This window comes from Gadus macrocephalus, chromosome 11 (genome assembly GCF_031168955.1).
Source record: "Gadus macrocephalus chromosome 11, ASM3116895v1".
NCBI lineage: Eukaryota > Metazoa > Chordata > Actinopteri > Gadiformes > Gadidae > Gadus > Gadus macrocephalus.
In genome coordinates, this window is record NC_082392.1 from 1,756,029 (window position 1) to 1,776,028 (window position 20,000).

The 20,000-nt window shown below is 55.1% G+C and overlaps 1 protein-coding gene across 2 annotated transcripts in view; it reads left to right on the plus strand.

Moving 5' to 3' along the window:
- slc4a5a (solute carrier family 4 member 5a) overlaps nt 1-20,000 on the plus strand; it is a 34,279-nt gene that overhangs the window by 10,382 nt on the left and 3,897 nt on the right. The window contains exons 7-23 of one of the 2 annotated variants that reach the window (XM_060064203.1): nt 332-412; nt 1,655-1,710; nt 4,873-5,030; nt 5,431-5,518; nt 7,688-7,842; nt 8,347-8,475; nt 9,226-9,400; nt 10,311-10,444; nt 11,125-11,396; nt 12,456-12,490; nt 13,455-13,646; nt 14,694-14,807; nt 15,292-15,453; nt 16,066-16,244; nt 16,941-17,013; nt 17,496-17,564; nt 19,270-19,443. In XM_060064203.1, coding sequence (XP_059920186.1) covers nt 332-412; nt 1,655-1,710; nt 4,873-5,030; nt 5,431-5,518; nt 7,688-7,842; nt 8,347-8,475; nt 9,226-9,400; nt 10,311-10,444; nt 11,125-11,396; nt 12,456-12,490; nt 13,455-13,646; nt 14,694-14,807; nt 15,292-15,453; nt 16,066-16,244; nt 16,941-17,013; nt 17,496-17,564; nt 19,270-19,443 — 2,246 coding nt within the window. The remainder of the gene's footprint in view (nt 1-331; nt 413-1,654; nt 1,711-4,872; nt 5,031-5,430; nt 5,519-7,687; nt 7,843-8,346; nt 8,476-9,225; nt 9,401-10,310; nt 10,445-11,124; nt 11,397-12,455; nt 12,491-13,454; nt 13,647-14,693; nt 14,808-15,291; nt 15,454-16,065; nt 16,245-16,940; nt 17,014-17,495; nt 17,565-19,269; nt 19,444-20,000) is intronic. The other variant, XM_060064204.1, reaches the window with a different exon arrangement.

Here is a 20,000-nt window from a genome sequence, read left to right on the forward strand (position 1 = left end):
ACTATGATGATTATGATTATGATCATGTATACATTACAGTCGGGTCGTTAGCCCTAATGAACCGTGATTATGACACATGATGCCTGCACGTCTGAACCCAGCAGGAACGCACCATAGCGTAGCGCGTCGCGGGCGCCACATGTGTGACCGTGTCTCTGTTCCTCTGGCCTATCGCTCACCACCGCAGTGCTCTGATCACCCGCTCTGTAACGAGCGAGCGGATCATCACCGGACGCGTGGCGCGTCGCTGTTGGATAAGGGGATTAGCGATGGCGGCCGGTCGTCACGGCGATGTGCCTCTGTGTTCCTGACGTCTTGGTTTACGTTGCAGACCGCGGCCCTGGGGCACCCGGGTTCCGCTCCACAGAGGACCTCCGGCTGAAGCAGCAGGCGAACAGCTACGGACGCCTGCGTGAGTGCCTGTCTGTCTGACTGACTGATTGGTTGATGGACTGACTGTTTTTCTATCTGTATTCCTGCATGTCTTTCCTGTTTATCCGTCTGGCTGACTGGTGGACTGACTGCCTGTCTGTGTGTCAGTTTTCTAGTGTCTGTCTTTCCTCTCGTCCCTGTTCTCCCAGTCTGTCTGTCTGTCTGTCTGTCTGTCTGTCTGTCTGTCTGTCTGTCTGTCTGTCTGTCTGTCTGACTGCACTCTGGGCTGCTTTATGCTAACTGGGGCCAGGGAACTAGTTACAGAGAACCCATTTTAGAAACCAGATTCTTTAATTATTGTATTCATTTCATTCAATCTCCATTCAGCTCAAATCTGGAATGTCCCAATCCCCTCCTGGAATGCGATGCCTCATATGCATTGCTTTCCTGTGGCTAACATCCACCTCAACCGTCACCACCACCAACTCCACCCTCTCCCACCCCCACCCTCCCCTCCCCAACACACCACATGGGTCGATGGGCCGGTGGCTGTTGGTGGGGGGGGGGGGGGGGGGGGGGCTGACGGGGGGGGGGGGGGGGGGGCTGACGGTGTGCATGCGGACCGGTCGAACGATGACAGCGTTGTGCTAATTCAGCACGCAGCGATCGATGGGGCCCTGCTCTACACCACAGATACTGATTAATTAATCAATTTACTATACCCATGAACCCTGACCCCATCGAGCTGGAGCTGATGTATTCCAGGCACCTGCCTCCTTAACAAAGCCGGCTCTGTGTAGTGGCCCACTGTACCAGAGACACAGAAACACCGTCGGCCCATCTACAGAGGAGTGAAGAGGTGGGGGACTCACCTGAGACCGTAGATTACCTGTCGAGCCTGAGGGTCGTTTAGACCAGCCAATGAAAGGCCTGAGCCGACCGGCCTTGATGACAGCGTGGCAGGTGTAAGGTGTGCAGGTGTTACCTTACCTCCGCCCGCGTCTCCACGGCTACCCTCAGCGGCCTCACACGACGACAACTGAAAATGAAGGAAAAATATAAATACATAAAGAATGCTCCCTCTCTCTCTCCCTCTCTCTCTCTCTCTCTCTCTCTCTCTCTCTCTCTCTCTCTCTCTCCCTCTCTCTCTCTCTCCCTCTCTCTCTCTCTCCCCCCCTATCGTTCTCTCTCCCTCTCTCCCTCTCTCTCTCTCTCTCTCTCTCTCTCTCTCTCTCTCTCTCTCTCTCCCCCCCCCTCCCCCCTCTCTCTCTCTCTCCCCCAGGCCACGCCCAGAGTCAGAGTATGAATGACATTGGGGACACGCCCAGCAGCGACCAGGTGAGTCCGTGGCCCTCGCCTCACCAGACTCCCCCCCCCCCCCCCATCCCTTTTAACAAATTTGTCCTAACCTTTGACCTCTCGTTTTTAACCTCTGACATTACCCGACTGAAGACCGGTGTCTTGATACCCTAAAGGCTGTGTACTCTCAGATGAATCACAGAGGCTCCGCTCTGTGATTCCACAACTTGTTGTCAGCTTACCAGTCAGAGTCCGGGGAGCAGCAGTCCGGTTTCCCGTCACAGATCAGTGCGCAGAGGTGTCTGTCGGCTCTGAACCGCTTGACATCCAGACTTCCTCAACCGTGTCAACAAGTCCCAGTAGAATAGAACATGGAAGTGGTAAAGCAAAGAGCAACGAGGTGAAAGACCAAACAGTAAAATGAACGAAAGCGTTTCAAATACGGCCGTGCTCTTCCTGAGCTGCTCCTGACGTCGGAGTTGACACCCGCCGTCTCCCCACCCTGCGGTGCGTCAGCGCGGTGTGTGTGGCGGTGACACGCGGCAGTCCGACAGCGAGGAACGTGCTCCGCGGGCGAGGGGCTGGGCCCGGCGCCTCCATTTTGATTCCGCTGTAATTGCGGAGATCTTTTCCCTGCGCGTCCCGTTCAGCCGCGTGCCGCTGCCTTAATGAACACGTGGTTGTCGTGGCGACGGCGCCTCTTCTCCATCCCTCGTGGCGACGAGGAGAGGAGGAAAGGAGCGATGGAGGAGGCGAACGCGGAAACAATCATAGCGGCTAAATCCCTCATCCTAAAGTCCCGGGGAGCTGTCAGGGCATGTCTCTCCGCGGCACGGCTCTCGACGGGTCAGGGTTCAGTAGGGTCGTTCGATGAACACCTCGTCCGTCAACGTGAATGTTACGTTGGGGGAACGAACCAATCAAAGGCCGACAGGACGAAGGGTGTCCGAGTGAATACAGAGCCGGGATCAGGGCGACGTGGAGCCTGAACACGGGGGTTTGAAGCCCGTGTTGCCGTGGTGAAGTGGCATCCGTATGCTCCGATGGGCCTGGGATTGATCTGTATTGTATTTTACACGTTGCATCTAGGTCACATCCCACAATGGCTCGGTAATTGCTAGATTTGCTTTGTGTTGCCTTATGTGTGTGATTGAATGTATGTGTGTGTGATTGTGTAAGTGTGGTATGTGTGCGCGTGTGTGTGTGTGTCTGATTGTGTGATTGTGTGATGTATGTGTGCTTTTGTGTTTGTGTGTGTGTGTGTGTGTGTTTGAGCGTTGATGTGCATGTGTGTGCATCCCTGGATACATTCTTGTGTGTTTTATACATGCGTGTGTGTGTGTGTATCCTTGTATGCATGATGTACGTGTATGTGTGAGCATCTGTGGTCTGGGGCCTTTACACTGAGCCTTGGGGCCCTCATGTGGGGCCTTTACACTGAGCCTTGGGGCCCTCATGTGGGGCCTTTACACTGAGCCTTGGGGCCCTCATGTGGGGCCTTTACACTGAGCCTTGGGGCCCTCATGTGGGGCCTTTACACTGAGCCTTGGGGCCCTCATGTGGGGCCTTTACACTGAGCCTTGGGGCCCTCATGTGGGGCCTTTACACTGAGCCTTGGGGCCCTCATGTGGGGCCTTTACACTGAGCCTTGGGGCCCTCATGTGGGGCCTTTACACTGAGCCTTGGGGCCCTCATGTGGGGCCTTTGTCTTGGCCCTCACATGGAGCCTGGGTCTGGGTCTGGGGCCCAATGGGGCCCAATGGGGCCTGGGGTCATTGAGTATTTTTACCGAAGGTGGAAGGAGAGTCCCCAGCCTTAACCCCGGTCTGTTTGGGGCCGGACCCCTCTGTCCCTCTCTCACCATCAGCTACTAACTGGACTACCAGCTACAAGATGTAGTTCGACCGTCTCACTCCTCTCCTGAACCTTACTGGATTTGTTCGTGCTGTCAAAATGTTTGAGTTGTTTTGACATTTTTTCTGTATATTTCCGTTGTATTTTTTTTTTCCCCCCGTATCTTTTGGTATTCTACTGCTGTGCTGTGCGTTTCCTGTCTGGGATCAATAGTGTTGAGCTGTCAGAGTAGACCTGTTAGTGGGAGAGAGTCAGGTCTGTAGAGAGCCGCACCTGGGCAGGCCGCGCGGCCGTCACTGGACTGAAGCCCGGTCATATCTCACTCTGCAGCGGAGCAGAGCTCAGCATCACAGCCTGCTCCATCGATCAGGACCGACTGTCACGGGGGCCGCGAGCCGCAGCAGATAAATATTTCACTGTCTCGACAGATCACCTTTATGGATAAGGATCTCTCTCTCTCTCTCTCTCTCTCTCTCTCTCTCTCTCTCTCTCTCTCTCTCTCTCTCTCTCTCTCTCTCTCTCACTGTCTCTCGCTGTCTCTCTCTCTGTATCTCTCTCTCTCTCTCTCTCTCTCTCTCTCTCTCTCTCTGTCTCTGTCTCTGTCTCTCTCTCTCTCTCTCTCTCTCTCTGTCTCTGTCTCTGTCTCTGTCTCTGTCTCTCTCTCTCGCTGTCTCTCTCTCTTTCTCTCTCGCTGTCTCGCTCTGTCGTGATTTAATATGCATTCATTCTAACACTCCCCTTACTCCTCTCCCTTTCCCTCCCTCCTTTCTTTCTCTGTCCTCTCCCTCTCTCTGTCTTTGTCAATCATGTCACGCCTCTCCCGCTCTCCCCATCCACTCCCTTTCTCATCTCGTTCTGTGCCTCTCTCTCTCCTCCTCCACCCTTTTTCTCCCCCTTCCTCTCCTCCCCCTCCTTCTCGCCCCCCCTGTATCCCTTCCTATTCACCTTCTCTCTCTCCCTCCCCCCTCTCCCCCCTCGCCCCCTCTCCATCCCACCCTTCCTCCTCCCTCCCCCCTCTCCCCCCTCCTCCCCCTCCCTCCCCCCTCTCCCCCCTCCTCCCCCTCCCTCCCCCCTCCTCCCCCTCCCTCCCCCCTCTCCCCCCTCCTCCCCCTCCCTCCCCCCTCTCCCCCCTCCTCCCCCTCCCTCCCCCCTCCTCCCCCTCCCTCCCCCCTCTCCTCCCTCCTCCCCCTCCCTCCCCCCGCTCCTCCCTCCTCCCCCTCCCTCCCCCCTCTCCCCCCTCCTCCCCCTCCCTCCCCCCGCTCCTCCCTCCTCCCCCTCCCTCCCCCTCCCTCCCCCCTCTCCCCCCTCCTCCCCCTCCCTTCCCATCGCTCCTCCCTCCTCCCCCAGCTGAAGAACAAGTTCATGAAGAAGATCCCGCGGGATGCGGAGGCGTCCAACGTGCTGGTGGGGGAGGTGGACTTCCTGGACAAGCCCTTCGTGGCGTTCGTGCGGCTGGCGCAGGCCACCACCCTGGGGGGGCTGACGGAGGTCCCGGTGCCCACCAGGTGGGGGCCCCACCCTGCCTCGTATCAACCCGTGTCATGTCATGTGATCTGTGTTGCATCATCTACTTTATATCATATCTGGTGTCACGTCATATACTACGATGTCACTTCATCATGTCATGTCTCACATCCCTTTATTTTATCGATGTAATATCCTCCCATGTCATGTTAATATAACATGTTACCATAAGAGTGGTCAGTCATCCAATATGTGCCTTAGTTGTGTGTTTAGCGTCGTTCCTTTGATATCGTTCTATCATACCAACTCTCAACCAAGCTCAACTCTCATTCACCACGGCCCCGTCCCAGACCCATGCGGTGCACTAACCCCCCCTGCCCGCAGCAGACCCCCTGAAGCCCTGTCTGTCTGTCTGTCTGTCTGTCTGTCTGCTCCCCCCAGGTTCCTGTTCGTCCTGCTGGGGCCCCTGGGAAAGGCCAAAGCCTACAACCAGATCGGCCGCGCCATGGCGACGCTCATGGTGGACGATGTAAGACTTCCTTCTTCACGACTGCTCTATAGACTGTCCGCTAACGAGCGCCCTACTCCGCTAATGAGCGCCCTAATCAACTAACGAGTGCCCTAGTCCACTAACGAGCGCCCTAGTCCACTAATGAGCGCCCTAATCAACTAACGAGCGCCCTAGTCCACTAACGAGTGCTCTAGTCCACTAATGAGCGCTCTAGTCCGCTAACGAGCGCACTAGTCCACTAACGAGCGCCCTAGTCCACTAACGAGCGCCCTAGTCCACTAATGAGCGCTCTAGTCCACTAATGAGCGCGCTAGTCCGCTAACGAGCGAACTAGTCCACTAATGAGCGCTCTAGTCCACTAATGAGCGCGCTAGTCCGCTAACGAGCGAACTAGTCCACTAATGAGCGCCCTAGTCCACTAATGAGCGCTCTAGTCCACTAATGAGCGCGCTAGTCCGCTAACGAGCGAACTAGTCCACTAATGAGCGCCCTAGTCCACTAATGAGCGCTCTAGTCCACTAATGAGCGCGCTAGTCCGCTAACGAGCGAACTAGTCCCCTAACAAGTGCACTATTCCTCTAACGAGCGCTCTAGTCCGCTAACGAGTGCTCTAGTCCACTAATGTTTTAGCGTTCTAGTTAGACCATTCGTTAACGAGTGTTCTAGTTGGATGTCCGTTAACAAGCGTTCTAGTTATACCCTCCGCTAACGCGAGAGCGGGGATCAATCGTTAGTCAGACCGTCTCTCCGTCTAAAGAGCTCCTGTTTAATGATGTGTTCTGTTTAATGATATGATTATAGGGAAGGATTCAAATGGATTGATGTGCTCTTTATCGGGTCGTGGCAGCTGCCAAAACAAGGCCATAATCAAAAAGAATTTTAATCGAATGATTACTTGTCATGATAGACTCAAATCAAAAAACGATCACGGTGCTCAGACAACGTCTGGGGTCGTTTAAAGCCTCCATTTTCTTGCCGGGGCTCAGAGCTGCATGTCGTCGCTGCCCTCTTTGATACCCATGATGCCTCAGGTCATGACGAGGTGTGCATGGTGTGTGTGGGGTCTCTCCGGGCGAGCAGCAGTTATTAACACCAGGGAGGGTAGTCTGTGCCAGTCAGCAGCAGCTATCCATCGTTGAGCGAGACGTCCTGGGTCCACCTGCTCCTGAGCGACATGTTTCTGTCGCGGTCTCGGATGAAGCGTCCACTGAATGAACCGTAACGTCTCGGGTCGGAGGGGAAGTGATGCAGGGTCGGAGCCATGTCTTGCTCAGCTCTGCGGGGTCGTGGCCTTCCTCTTCACAGAACAGCCCTTCCTCTTCTCCCCGCTGATATACTGCGATCAGATGAGGCGAAGTGTGGGGCAGGGAGCAGGAATGAAGTCGGAGCTACTGCAGGCAACACAGGAACCAGGAGCCTGCCTCTAAACAGGACACCAGGAGCCTGCCTCTAAACAGGGTACCAGGAGCCTGCCTCCACACAGGGTACCAGGAGCCTGCCTCCACACAGGGTACCAGGAGCCTGCCTCCACACAGGGTACCAGGAGCCTGCCTCTAAACAGGACACAGGGAGCCTGCCTCCACACAGGATACCAGGAGCCTGCCTCTAAACAGGACACAGGGAGCCTGCCTCCACAAAGGATACCAGTAGCCTGCCTCTAGATAGGAACCAGAAGACTGCCTCTAGACATCCTGTGCTTCCGACAGCAGGCCTGCTACTGCCAGGGGGTTTTCCCCTGAGAACCTGCCGTGGTGTGAAGCTTCTGACGACGCCCAGACCTTAGGAAACGCCTGGAGCTGGACCCCCGTCTCCACGGCTGGAGAACAGGTCCACACAGGGCTCCTGGTGCAGTTGATCAGGCTACTTATTCTGCTGTGGCCGCGTTGAGTGGAGGGTTGAGGATGTGAAGGATGGGAAGACAGAGGATATTTTTACGGAGATCACCACAATACTTTTTTGTAAATATTTCGTCAACACGTATTTCCTTCAAGATTTACGATGAAGTCATTAATTCAAATGCTTAACGGATATGATGTACAGTGAAATAAGAGAGACCGTTAGACAGTGCAGAGACAGGTCATTAAGGAGCAGGTAGGGGTTAGACAGTATAGAGCAGATTGAAACCCAGAACATTATGGCCATTTTATGCCAATCCCTGCCCTTTACCCCCCCCCCCCCCCCCGCCAGCTGTTCAGCGACGTGGCGTACAAGGCCCGCGACCGTGACGACCTCATCGCCGGCATCGACGAGTTCCTGGACGAGGTCATTGTCCTCCCCCCCGGGGAGTGGGACCCCAAGATCCGGATCGAGCCGCCCAAGAAGGTCACGCCCGCCGACAAAAGGTGGGAGGTTCGCTCGCTACGAGAGCTCAGAGCGCTGGCGAACAACCTAAGGACAGATTTGACCTAGAGTATAGATACGACTGAAGTTATGATGTGAAGTGGCAGGCTTTCGACGGTGTCAAATGAAATGCCTGCATGGCTGAGATGTAAACAGTGCCCACAGCGAGCTGAGCCTTAAATGGGGCGGCACGTGGCTCAGGAGGCAGAGCGTGCTTGCTGGTAACCGGAAGGTTGCTCGTTCGATCCCCGGCTCCTCCCAGGGTGTCGAGGTGTCCCTGAGCGAGAAGCCTGCTCCCGACCAGCTGGCTGTCGCCCTGCGTGGCTGACCCCGCCATCGCTGTGTGAATGTGCGCATGAATGGATGGATGTTAGGTGGTACTTTAAAGCACTTTGAGAGGCCACTGTTAAGAAAAGCACTGTATAAAGACAGTCCGTTCACCGTTGGTTCCCTCCTCTGCCTTGCCCTACGATGACCCTGACGGTGTCTCTCCCCCCCCCCCCCAGGAAGTCGGTGCTGTCCCTCAACGAGCTGGGGCAGATGAACGGGAAGGCGGGAGCTGGGGGGGGTCTGAGCGAGGACGAGGAGATGCCAGCCCCCCACGAGATGGGGGAGGAGCTGGCCTTCACGGGACGGTATGTACCCCCCCCCCCCCCCCCCCCCCCGGCTACAGGCTTCAGGCCAGACCCCTCTTCAGAGAGGAGTAGGAGGGGGACTGGATGGTCTCACAAGGCGACCTCATCCCACTTCCAGTCTCAGAGGGGTTCAAAGGCCCCTCATTAGGCGACCCCCCCTAACCCTGAACCCCTGAAAGAACCAGGAGAAAACGCCCTATCACAGGGGAGAACCGAGAGGAGGAACCCAGGAGAACCTCCGTCCTGGGGCAGGGGGGAGAACGTGAGGAGTGATGACGAGAGGGATCCTTCATCCAGGGGGGAGTTGGGGAGGGCAGGGAGGCCTCGTGCTGGAGACCCCAACACGAGCAGAGCTCACTCAGAGCAGCATCTGGTGCCTCACAGGTGTCTCTACCCCGGCGTGGTGCTCAGGGTCGAGCCTCCACCTGGAGCCTCGTCAGCAGCAGCTGCACTAAACACTGCAGCAGGGTGGGTCGCTAGCGAGCAGCGCTGCTGAGTGGTGGGTCCTCAGAGGGGCTGAGGGGACGTGCTCCGTCTGGAGTGGAGGTCTACGGGGATTCGATTAATGAGTAGTCTGGCTATTGCCAGACCGAGCTCCATCGTAGATTGCACGCTGGTCTTGGGAAGCTGCCGTCATTTTCTTCAGCGTGTGTGTGTGTGTGTGTGTGTGTGTGCGTGTGTGTGTGTGTGTGTGTGTGTGTGTGTGTGTGTGTGTGTGTGTGTGTGTGTGTGTGTGTGTGTGTGTAACAGCTTCTGCGGAGGTCTGTACCTGGACATCAAGAGGAAGCTGCCGTGGGTGTTCAGCGACTTCTACGAGGGCTTCCACCTCCAGTCCATCTCGGCCGTGCTCTTCATCTACCTGGGCTGCATCACCAACGCCATCACCTTCGGCGGGCTGCTGGGGGACGCCACTGACAACTACCAGGTAACAGGAAGTCAGGTGGACAGGTGAGCAGGAAGACAGGAGGAGAAGTCTCTATTTTCCTCCCCTCTCTCTTCCTCCCCCCTCTCTTTCTCCCACCTCTCTATTCCTCTCCTCGATCTCTCTCTCTCTTCCTCTCCTCCTCCTCTCTCTCTCTTCCTCCTTTCTCTCCTCCCTCTCTCTCTCTTCCTCCCCTTCTCTTCCTCCCCTCTCTCTCTCTTCCTCTCCTCCTCCTCTCTCTCTCTTCCTCCCCTCTCTTCCTCTCCTCATCCTCTCTCTCTTCCTCCCCTTCTCTCTCCTCCTCCTCTCTCTCTTCCTCCCCTCTCTCTCTCTTCCTCCTCTCTCTCTTCCTCCCCCTCTCTCTCTTCCTCCCCTTCTCTCTCTTCCTCCCCTCTCTATTCCTCCTCTCTCTCTTCTTCCTCCCCTTCTATCTCTTCCTCCCCTCTCTCTCTTCCTCCCCTCTCTCTTCCTCCCCTCTCTCTTCCTCCCCTCTCTCTCTCCTCCTCTTCTCTCTCTCTTCCTCCTCTCTCTTCTTCCTCCTCCTCTCTCTCTTCCTCTCCTCCTCCCCTCTCTCTTCCTCCTCTCTCTCTCTTCCTCCCCTCTCTCTCTTCCTCCCCTCTCTCTCTTCCTCCCCTCTCTCTCTCTTCCTCCTCTTTCTCTTCTTCCTCCCCTCTCTCTCCCCCCCTCTCTCCCCCCCTCTCTCTCTTCCTCCCCTCTCTCTCTCTTCCTCCCCTCTCTCTCCCCCCCTCTCTCTCTTCCTCCCCTCTCTCTCCCCCCTCCCCCCTCATGTCAGTGTTGAACGTCTGCAGGGGGTCCCGTCCTGTTCCCACTGCGTTGTGTTTGAACGCTGCCTCTCTCCAGGGGGTCCCGTCCTGTTCCCACTGCGTTGTGTTTGAACGCTGCCTCTCTCCAGGGGGTGATGGAGAGCTTCTTGGGCACGGCCCTCGCGGGGACGGTCTTCTGCCTCTTCAGCGGCCAGCCCCTCATCATCCTCAGCTCCACCGGCCCCATCCTCATCTTCGAGAAGCTGCTCTACGAGTTCAGCAAGTGAGCGCCCCCCCCCCCCCCCCCCCCCCCCCCCCTCTCAGAGCCTGTCTGTGACACAGCATGTGGTTCAGATGGAGATGGATCCCCATCCTGAGACCTTTATGGGATCATTTCTCACAGAGGCTTTCCTCCCCTATCCTGGAGCGTGATTATGCTCACACATGAGTCCTTGGAATTCCTTCCTTCCTGAATTCCATAAAGTAAACGTATGTTTACGTTGAGTGAATTCTCTCCTTCCGAATTCACTCAACGTGCAAGAACAAACATAAAAGGTTGTTCACGGGTAAGGCAGTCCTTGTTCAAACCTCATGCAGAGCTGAGCAGAATCCCGTGTCCTCAACTCAACATGAGGCTGGTTTCCTCCGAACTACACCTGCCCACGTTAAGACGTCACGCGTTGAACACTTGACACGTGTTCAACGTGTGAACTACACCTGCCCACGTTAAGACGTCACGCGTTGAACACTTGACACGTGTTCAACGTGTGAACTACACCTGGCCACGTTAAGACGTCACGCGTTGAACACGTGTCACGTGTCCGTGTTCACGTCCCACGTGACACGTGTTCAACGCGTGTACTACACCTGCCCAAGTTGAGGCGCCACGCGTTGCACACGTGACGCGTGTCTGTAGGCCGTACGACGTCCTAACCTTAACGCGCGCTGTCCCCCGGAACCCAGGAGCAACGACATTGACTACATGGAGCTGCGGCTGTGGATCGGCATCCACTCCTGCCTGCAGTGCTTCGTCCTGGTGGCCACGGACGCCAGCTACATCATCAGGTACATGACGCGCTTCACCGAGGAGGGCTTCTCCAGCCTCATCTCCTTCATCTTCATCTCCGACGCCATCAAGAAGATGGCGGGCTCCTTCAAGTACTACCCCATCAACACCGCCTTCCGGCCCGACTACGTCACCGCCTACAAGTGCGAGTGTCTGGCTCCCGACCCGAGTGAGTCTCCCTGCCCTGAGGGTGGGGTGTGTGTGTGTGTGTGTGTGTATGTGTGCTGTTAGTGTGTGCGTGCTTTTTCCGTTTGCCTGTGTCATGTGATTTTGGTTTTTGTTTGTGTCTAGTTTGTGAATGTGTGTTTGTGATGTTGATGACTGTTTGTGTTGTTGGTGTGTGTGTGTGTTTCTAGTTTTGTGAGTGTGTTTGTTTGTTTTGTTGGTGTGTGTTAATGTTGTTGTCTGTGTGTGAGTGTGTGTGTGTGAGTGTGTGTTTGTGTGTGTATGTAGCAATTATAATGATGAAATGATGACTAGTGTGTAATTTGTACCTCTTCAACGTTACCAACCACACGGTCTGAGTCACCCAACCCTTGGGTGACTCATCCTTCACCAACATAATAAAACTCACTTCCTGGTACCTGAGATCATTTAGCGTGGGCCGGGGCATCATGAGTCAAACCAATAGCAGTGCAGCACTGTGGGAAGGACTTCTATCCTGTTCTTTGCTTCTACAAACTCGAGCCGTCGCACATTGATTCCTAAAATGTACTGCCGTTGTTAAGATGGGAGGAAGCTGGGCTCGCACTAAATGATCTCAGAATCAGTACAGGAGGTCACTCTGCCCAATGATATTCTGAACAGACGAGTTAAGTTAGTCCGTAGAGGCCAGGAGTTGCTTTGGTGCTTTGATCCCCCAAACCGGTCCTTCGATTAAGTCTTTATAAATCACGTACTGGGATCGAATGGGTCGTCTCAACATCCTTCCAAAGACCAGTAGAGACCAGTAGAGAACGGTAGATCCCAGTCGAGACCAGTAGAAATACAGTAGAGCTTGTCTTGAACACCTGGGAGACATTGAGTTCTGTAACTGATTTGTCTCCTGTCTGTCTTCACCGACGTGCTCACAACATGGCCGCCGTCCCTAATCGAGTGAGTACACCCCCCCCCCCCCGATGTCAGCCGTCTCCCTGGACCCGTGTCCCAGCGCTGCGGCTCCAGACGCTCACGCTGTCCTCCTCTGTCTGCTTCCTCCACAGTGGCTCGGATGCTCCTCATGCTTTAGCTCCCGCGCCAGATAACGTCTCTACTCTCCCCGGGGTGAGTGCCTCTTCAATCCACGTGTGTGTGTGTGTGTGTGTGTGTGTGTGTGTGTGTGTGTGTGTGTGTGTGTGTGTGTGTGTGTGTGTGTGTGTGTGTGTGTGTGTCTGTGTGAGCATGCATGTGCTTGTCTGTGTTTGTGTGTGTGTGTATGTGTGTGTGTGTGTGTGTGTGTGTGAGCATGCACGTGGATGTGTTTGTGTGTGTGTTTGCGTGTGTCGGTGTGAGCATTCACGTGCGTGTGTGTTTGTGTGTGTTTGAGTATTTCAGCATGCACATCCGTGTGTGTGTGTGTGTGTGTGTGTGTGTGTGTGTGTGTGTGTGTGTGTGTGTGTGTGTGTGTGTGTGTGTGTGTGTGTGTGTGTGTGTGTGTGTGTGTGTGTGTGTGCATGCCTGTGTGTGTAGAGGGCGATCAGGCGGGTGTTGCGCTCTGCGCTGCGATGACCTCCTGCTGGCTGACGAGGTCGTCTCCGGCCCTGAGGACCCCGCGGTGCCGCGGTGCCGCCCAGCCCTCGCTGGGGGGACCCCTCTGGGTTCAGGCCGGCGGCCGCGGGGCACTTCCTGCCCGCGCTGCCCCCGTCTGGATACTGTCGGTCTCTGTTGTCCCGTGATCGCCCCACCTCCTCCTCCTCCTCCTCCTCCCTCTTAGTGGGGGGCGCTTTGGCCTCAGCATTAACTCTGTCCGTCTCCCTTTATCCCCCCACCCATCTACTACCATACCAACAACCCCCACCTTCACCCATCTGATGCACCACCCTCTGCCCCTCACCCCCTCACCCCCCACCCCCATCTGATGCACCACCCTCACCCCCTCACCCCCCACCCCCATCTGATGCACCACCCTCTACCCCTCACCCCCTCACCCCCCACCCCCATCTGATGCACCACCCTCACCCCCTCACCCCCTCACCCTCAATCCTCACCCGACACCACTGCCCCCCCCCCCCCCCCCCCCGTCTCCCAGGTGAATGTGACAGATCTGGACTGGAGCCAGCTCAGTAAGAAGGAGTGTCTGACGTACGGAGGCTCGCTGCAGGGAACGTCCTGCAAGTTCGTCCCCGACCTGGCGCTCATGTCCTTCATCCTGTTCTTCGGCACCTACTCCATGACCGTGTCCCTCAAGAAGTTCAAGTTCAGCCGCTACTTCCCCACCAAGGTGAGGAGAGCCGGGAACTGAACGGTGTCAGGAACATCTCAGGAGCGTGGACGCCCAACATGGAACCATTCCCTCCAATCAGGAAGCAGTTAGACTCTGTGACTGGGTTACTGTGTAACTTGGTTGCTTGTGTAATTGCACTACTTATGACTTATGACCTTTGACCCAGGGAGGTTGATGGGTAGTGCAGGGTAGTCTGACCCCAGTGTTGACCTTTGACCCAGGAAGGTTGATGGTAAGGTCCTGGGTAGTCCGACCCCAGTGTTGACCTTTGACCTAGGGAGGATGATAGGTAGGTTGTTGCTCTAGCTGTCTGCCCGTTCTGCCCGGCGACTCATGCCTGACCAATCCACCCAATCACGGCTCAAGCTCCACCCGACTGGCCGGCCCAAATAGTGAGCCTCCCTCCAGAAGCTCCTGTACGCCGGAGCGTCGCCAGGGAGACGGAGAGCGAGGCCGCGCCGAGGGCAACCGACCAAAGAGTAGGACATCGGTGGACGGCTGTCCAGACCTGGTGGTAACAACACAGTCTGGATGCTTCTGGTCCTCTCAGACAAGCACATCCTCTCCCTGACAGCCTGTCTGCTGCAGTCTGGCCCCTCAGAGCCGGACGACACCCCCAGAGTCTAGTTATTCCATATTGAACCGACTTCAGGCACATTCGATTGGCTCAGAGTTGATGAAGTGAGACTGAGTAGTTATTCTGCCAAGGCCCAAGCCGGGAGGATTTTGGATTGTTTCTAGTTGATTTGAAGATAAACCACTGAGACATGTTTCTCTTGTTTTTCTCTCTCTCACTCTCTCTCTCTCTTGCTCTCTCGCTCTCGCTCTCTCTTGCTCTCTCGCTCTCGCTCTCTCTCTCGCTCTCCTTGTCTCTCTCTCTCTCTCTCTCTCTCTCACTCACTCACTCACTCACTCACTCACTCACTCACTCACTCACTCACTCACTCACTCACTCACTCACTCACTCACTCACTCACTCACTCACTCACTCACTCACTCACTCACTCACTCACTCACTCACTCTCCCTCTCTCTCTCTCCCCAGCTGAGGAAGCTCATCAGTGACTTCTCCATCTTCATGTCCATCATGACCTTCGTGGGTCTGGACATGCTGATGGGTCTGAAGACCCCCAAGCTCATCGTCCCCACCGAGTTAAGGGTGGGTTCCCCTCATCATCTGGGCTCCTCCTCCGGTCTCAGCACTACGGGGGAGAACGGGTTCAAAAGCAGACAAATCGAAGAGTAATCACAAAATCTACAATGAAATAGATTAAAAACAAAACTAATGTATAAGTAAAGGAGGAGCCTGTCAGAAAATAAATGTAACATATATAACCGTAAACCTCTAAAAAGTCAGAATGACCAAACAAACATCAAAGATTTGTTCAAAATCGTTCTACACCTGAGTAGACTTTGTGTGTCTACACAGGTGCAGACATTGTGCAGACACACAATGTCTCCACATCAGGGACCTGGGTTGCCACTTGATTGTTTCCTGTGTAGTCGACCTGATGGAGAACTCTGACGAGCCAGACATAACCAGAAAGAGTTCGTCATTAGGACAATTATTAGTGGTTATGAAGTCCAACATATGAAGTAAAAACTCTGATCTGTAACGGACCGGTCCTGTCCCCGCCCCCCAGCCGACGCGCCCGGACCGCGGCTGGCTGGTGATGCCGTTCGCCAAGAACCCCTGGTGGGTGTACGTGGCCAGCTTTGTCCCCGCCCTCCTCGTCACCATCCTCATCTTCATGGACCAGCAGATCAGCGCCGTCATCGTCAACCGCAAGGAGAACAAGCTCAAGGTACGCAGAGGTCAAGGTCACAGAGGCCAAGGCACGCAGAGGTCAAGGTCACAGAGGCCAAGGTACGCAGAGGTCAAGGTCACTGAGGTCAAGGCACGCAGAGGTCAAGGTCACAGAGGTCAAGGCACGCAGAGGTCAAGGTCACAGAGGCCAAGGTACGCAGAGGTCAAGGTCACAGAGGTCAAGGCACGCAGAGGTCAAGGAACCCTTCCGCTGGGAGTTTAACCCAATCACCCCCTCACTCTGATCCTGTTCTGCTGCAGTGTGAAACTGTCCCTTGTCTTGCAGTTGAGTGATGCTCTAATTTAGCAAAAGAAACAGACGGGGAAGCCTCGGTTGAACAATGGCTCCTTAATGCTGCTCATACCGATGCTGTCTGTCCTGCCATGCTAGTGTCTCAGCCTTTGATTTCAAATATGTTGCACCAGAAAGTCTAATGATCTGGATCTAGGAATATAAGCTTTGATAAGGTTTCATTTCATATAGGTTATACCTTCAAATATCGTACACCAGAAAGTCTAGGGTCTAGTCTGGATCTAGTCTGGATCTAGTCTGGATCTATGCACCTGTAGTCCCACCCAGCGTTGATGAGGTCTCTTGGGCCCGGGGCAGAAGGGCTGTGGCTATCACCTGGACCTGTTCTGGGTGGGCGTCCTGATGGCCGTCTGCTCCTTCCTGGGCCTCCCGTGGTACGTAGCCGCCACCGTCATCTCCATCGCACACATCGACTCGCTGAAGATGGAGAGCGAGTCCAGCGCACCCGGGGAGCAACCGCAGTTCCTGGGGGTCAGGTGAGTTAGTGGGGTAAGATGAGTTACTGGGGTCAGGTGGGTTACTGGGGTCAGGTGGGTTACTGGGGTCAGGTGGGTTACTGGGGTCAGGTGGGTTACTGGGGTCAGGTGGGTTACTGGGGTCAGGTGGGTTACTGGGGTCAGGTGAGTTACTGGGGTCAGGTGAGTTACTGGGGTCAGGTGGGTTACTGGGGTCAGGTGGGTTACTGGGGTCAGGTGAGTTACTGGGGTCAGGTGGTTTACTGGGGTCAGGTTAGTTCCTGGAAGGGTCAGGTTAGTACCTGGAGGGGTCAGGTGGGTTACCGGGGTCAGGTTAGTTCCTGGAGGGGTCAGGTTAGTTCCTGGAGGGGTCAGGTTAGTTGCTGGAGGGGTCAAAGGGATGGATAAATGGGGGGAGGGGGGGTTATAAGGGGACAGAGAGAGAGACAGAGGGGGAGACCAACCCATGGAGTGGGAGGGGGGGTTATAAGGGGACAGAGAGAGAGACAGAGGGAGAGACCAACCCATGGAGTGGGAGGGGGGGTTATCAGGGGACAGAGAGAGAGACAGAGGGAGAGACCAACCCATGGAGTGGGAGGGGGGGTTATAAGGGGACAGAGAGAGAGACAGAGGGGGAGACCAACCCATGGAGTGGGAGGGGGGGTTATCCCATTCTTCGGTGAGTTGACCGGTCCTCTCCTCCGTGTCCCACCTCAGAGAACAACGACTCACGGGCATCTTGGTGTTCGTCCTCACCGGGGTCTCCATCTTCCTGGCCCCGATCCTGCAGGTACACTCCGCGACAGACAGACAGACAGACAGACAGACAGACAGACAGACAGACAGACAGACAGACAGACAGACAGACAGACAGACAGACAGACTGACTGACTGACTGACTGACTGACTGACTGACTGACTGACTGACTGACTGACTGACTGACTGACTGACTGACTGACTGACTGACTGACTGACTGACTGACTGACTGACACGTTATAGATCCTACATTAATATAAATTATTAGTAACAGCAGCATTCGGAGACACAGAATACAATCGAAAACAATACAATACAAAGTAGTGCTAAGAAAAACTGAAATAGATGCTAAAGTAAATGCTAAAACAGGGAAATACATAAACTATAAAGTGGCCCAGTGATCAAGTATATATATTTGTATATACAGTATATATTTATATATGTATACAGGCACACACATACTGTACACATATTGAGGTCCACTAAAACGTGTCGTCCTCTCCGTCTCCTGTAGTACATCCCGATGCCCGTCCTCTACGGCGTCTTCCTCTACATGGGCGTGGCCTCGCTCAGCGGCATCCAGGTAACCGGGGCAACCGACCCCCCAACGCATCCCACCAGAGGCATGCATCACAGCAGGGCCGCTCGAGTTCTCAAGCTCGGTCTCACATTCATTCGAAAATCTTTTGTTCACAAACCGTCGTGTGAGTCTTGGTTTAGAATCTTGGACCGCTAGATAGGAGATCAGCTGAGAGGTGTTTCTAACCTTACTTTGGAGTCTACTACCTGTGGCTACAGATATGTTGCTCCATTAACCAGCAGTGACTGGACTGTTGATCGGTCCAGTTACCTGTCGTGGTTGGTTGTTCTATAATCCTGCAGAGACTAGCGATGGGTCACATGTTTAGGCTGTTGGTGTCAGGCCATTAGGTCGTACATTAGGTCATTAGGTCATAGGAGTATAGAGGGGACATATAGAGGTTAGTCTGAAAGAGCTTTCATTGGCTCAAACTATCCCCTCTGGAGAATGACCAAGACATTGGAATAGTGCACGTTGTTGATTGCTAATAAGTTGAATAGCAGACATTGAAAAAAACCTTTTGGTGGAGGTGATGTTTGTGTTTTTCCTTGGGCGAATTCTCTCCCCCCCCTTCAGTCTCCAGGCTTTAGAGCCCTGTTGTTAACCCCCCACCAGTACCTCTCAGCCCTGGTGTTGGCTCCCACACAGCTGAACAGCCCAGGGACGGGGGTAGGGGTACTGAGGGGTCCCAAGCACTCAGAACAGACAACGGAAACATCTCTGCAGCGCTAATTAGACACTCTGGGTCTACGAGTGAATTAAAGCCCATGTAGGTATTAGCATCTTTGGCACGTTCAGGCTTATTGTGTGTGTGTGTGTGTGTGTGTGTGTGTGTGTGTTTGTGTGTGAGTGTGTATGTGTATGTGCTTGCATATATGTGTGTCTGTGTGATTGTGTGTGTGTGCATGCATGTTTGTGTTTGTGTGTCTGAATATGCGTGTTTGTGTCTACGCGTTTGTGTGTTTGAGTATATACGTGTTTGTGTGGATGCGGATATGTATGTTTGTGTGTGTGCGTATATGCATGTTTGTGTGTGTGTGTGTGTGTGTGTGTGTGGTTGTGCGTATATGTGTGTGTTTGTGTGTGTGTGTGTGTGTGTGTGTAGGTGTGAGAGAGAAAGACCAGACGTGCATGATTCCATATCCAGGGGCGTCTCATGCACGGCTAGTGTGTTAGTGTGTGTGTGTGTGTGTGCGTGTGTGTGTGTGTGTGTGTGTGTGTGTGTGTGTGTGTGTGTTCTACCAGCTCAGGTGTGCATCACCACAGACAGGATAATTCTAGTAGCCCCATTCTGTGGATACATCTTGACAGGGTCATCACCCCATAGCTGGAGGGGGGAGGGGGGGGGGGGTGTTTGTGTTCGACAGACGCATGATGAACCAGGTGGGGTTTCCATCGTTCTCTCTTTCTTTCCCTCCCTCCCTCCCTCCCTCCCTCCCTCTGTCTCGTTCGCCTTTTCGCTCCCTCTCTCTCACTCCTTCTCTCTGGCTCCCTTTCTCCCTCCCTCCCTCCCTCCCTCCCTCCCTCCCTATCTTTCTCTCTCTTCCTTCCCCTATTCCTCTCTCTCCCCCTCTCCCCCCTCCTCTGTTCAGGACTCACGAGGAGCTGATTCCACCCAGGGCGAAAGGAATCCGTAACCCCTCCCAATGTGATGCGAGCGGATCTCCTGACCCTAACCTTGTGCCCCCCCCCCCCCCTCTGGCTCCAGTTCTGGGACCGGATGAAGCTGTACATGATGCCCTCCAAGCACCAGCCCGACTTCGCGTACCTGCGCCACGTTCCCCTCAGACGCGTCCACCTCTTCACGCTGGTGCAGGTCATCTGTCTGGCCGTGCTCTGGACCCTCAAGTCCACCTTCCTCGCCATCATCTTCCCCATCATGGTAGGCCCCGCCCCCTGTAGGCCCCGCCCCCTGGAGCTGGAGCCATGGGTCAGGGACCGGGGGGAGGGGGGGTTAAACCCCGGAGTAGGGGGGGGGGGGGAGGGAGGAGATGATGGGGGGGAGGATGGGGAGAGAGGGAGGGGGGTGGGGGGTGAGAGGGAGGGAGGGGGACAGAGAGGGGGGGGGGGTTGTGTGTGGGGGGTGAGGGGGTGAGGGGGGAGAGGATGGGGGAGAGGGAGGAAAGGAGGGAGGAGAGGATGGGGAGAGAGGGAGGGGGGGGTGAGAGATGGGGGTTGTGTGTGGGGGGTGAGAGGGAGGGAGGGGGGGGAGAGAGGGGGGGAAAGGGGAGAGAGGGGTGAGGGGGGAGAGGGAGGAGAGAGGAGAAGATGGGGGAGCGGGGGGAGAGGGAGGAGAGGATGGGGGGAGAGGGGGGGGGGGGGGATATATGTCCTCATAAGTCACTAAATGCACAAGCAGTGTTAAACATATGTGCAAAATAAAATATAGATTGTAAACATACATGATGCCATGCCATATGTCCCAAATAGTTACCAAAA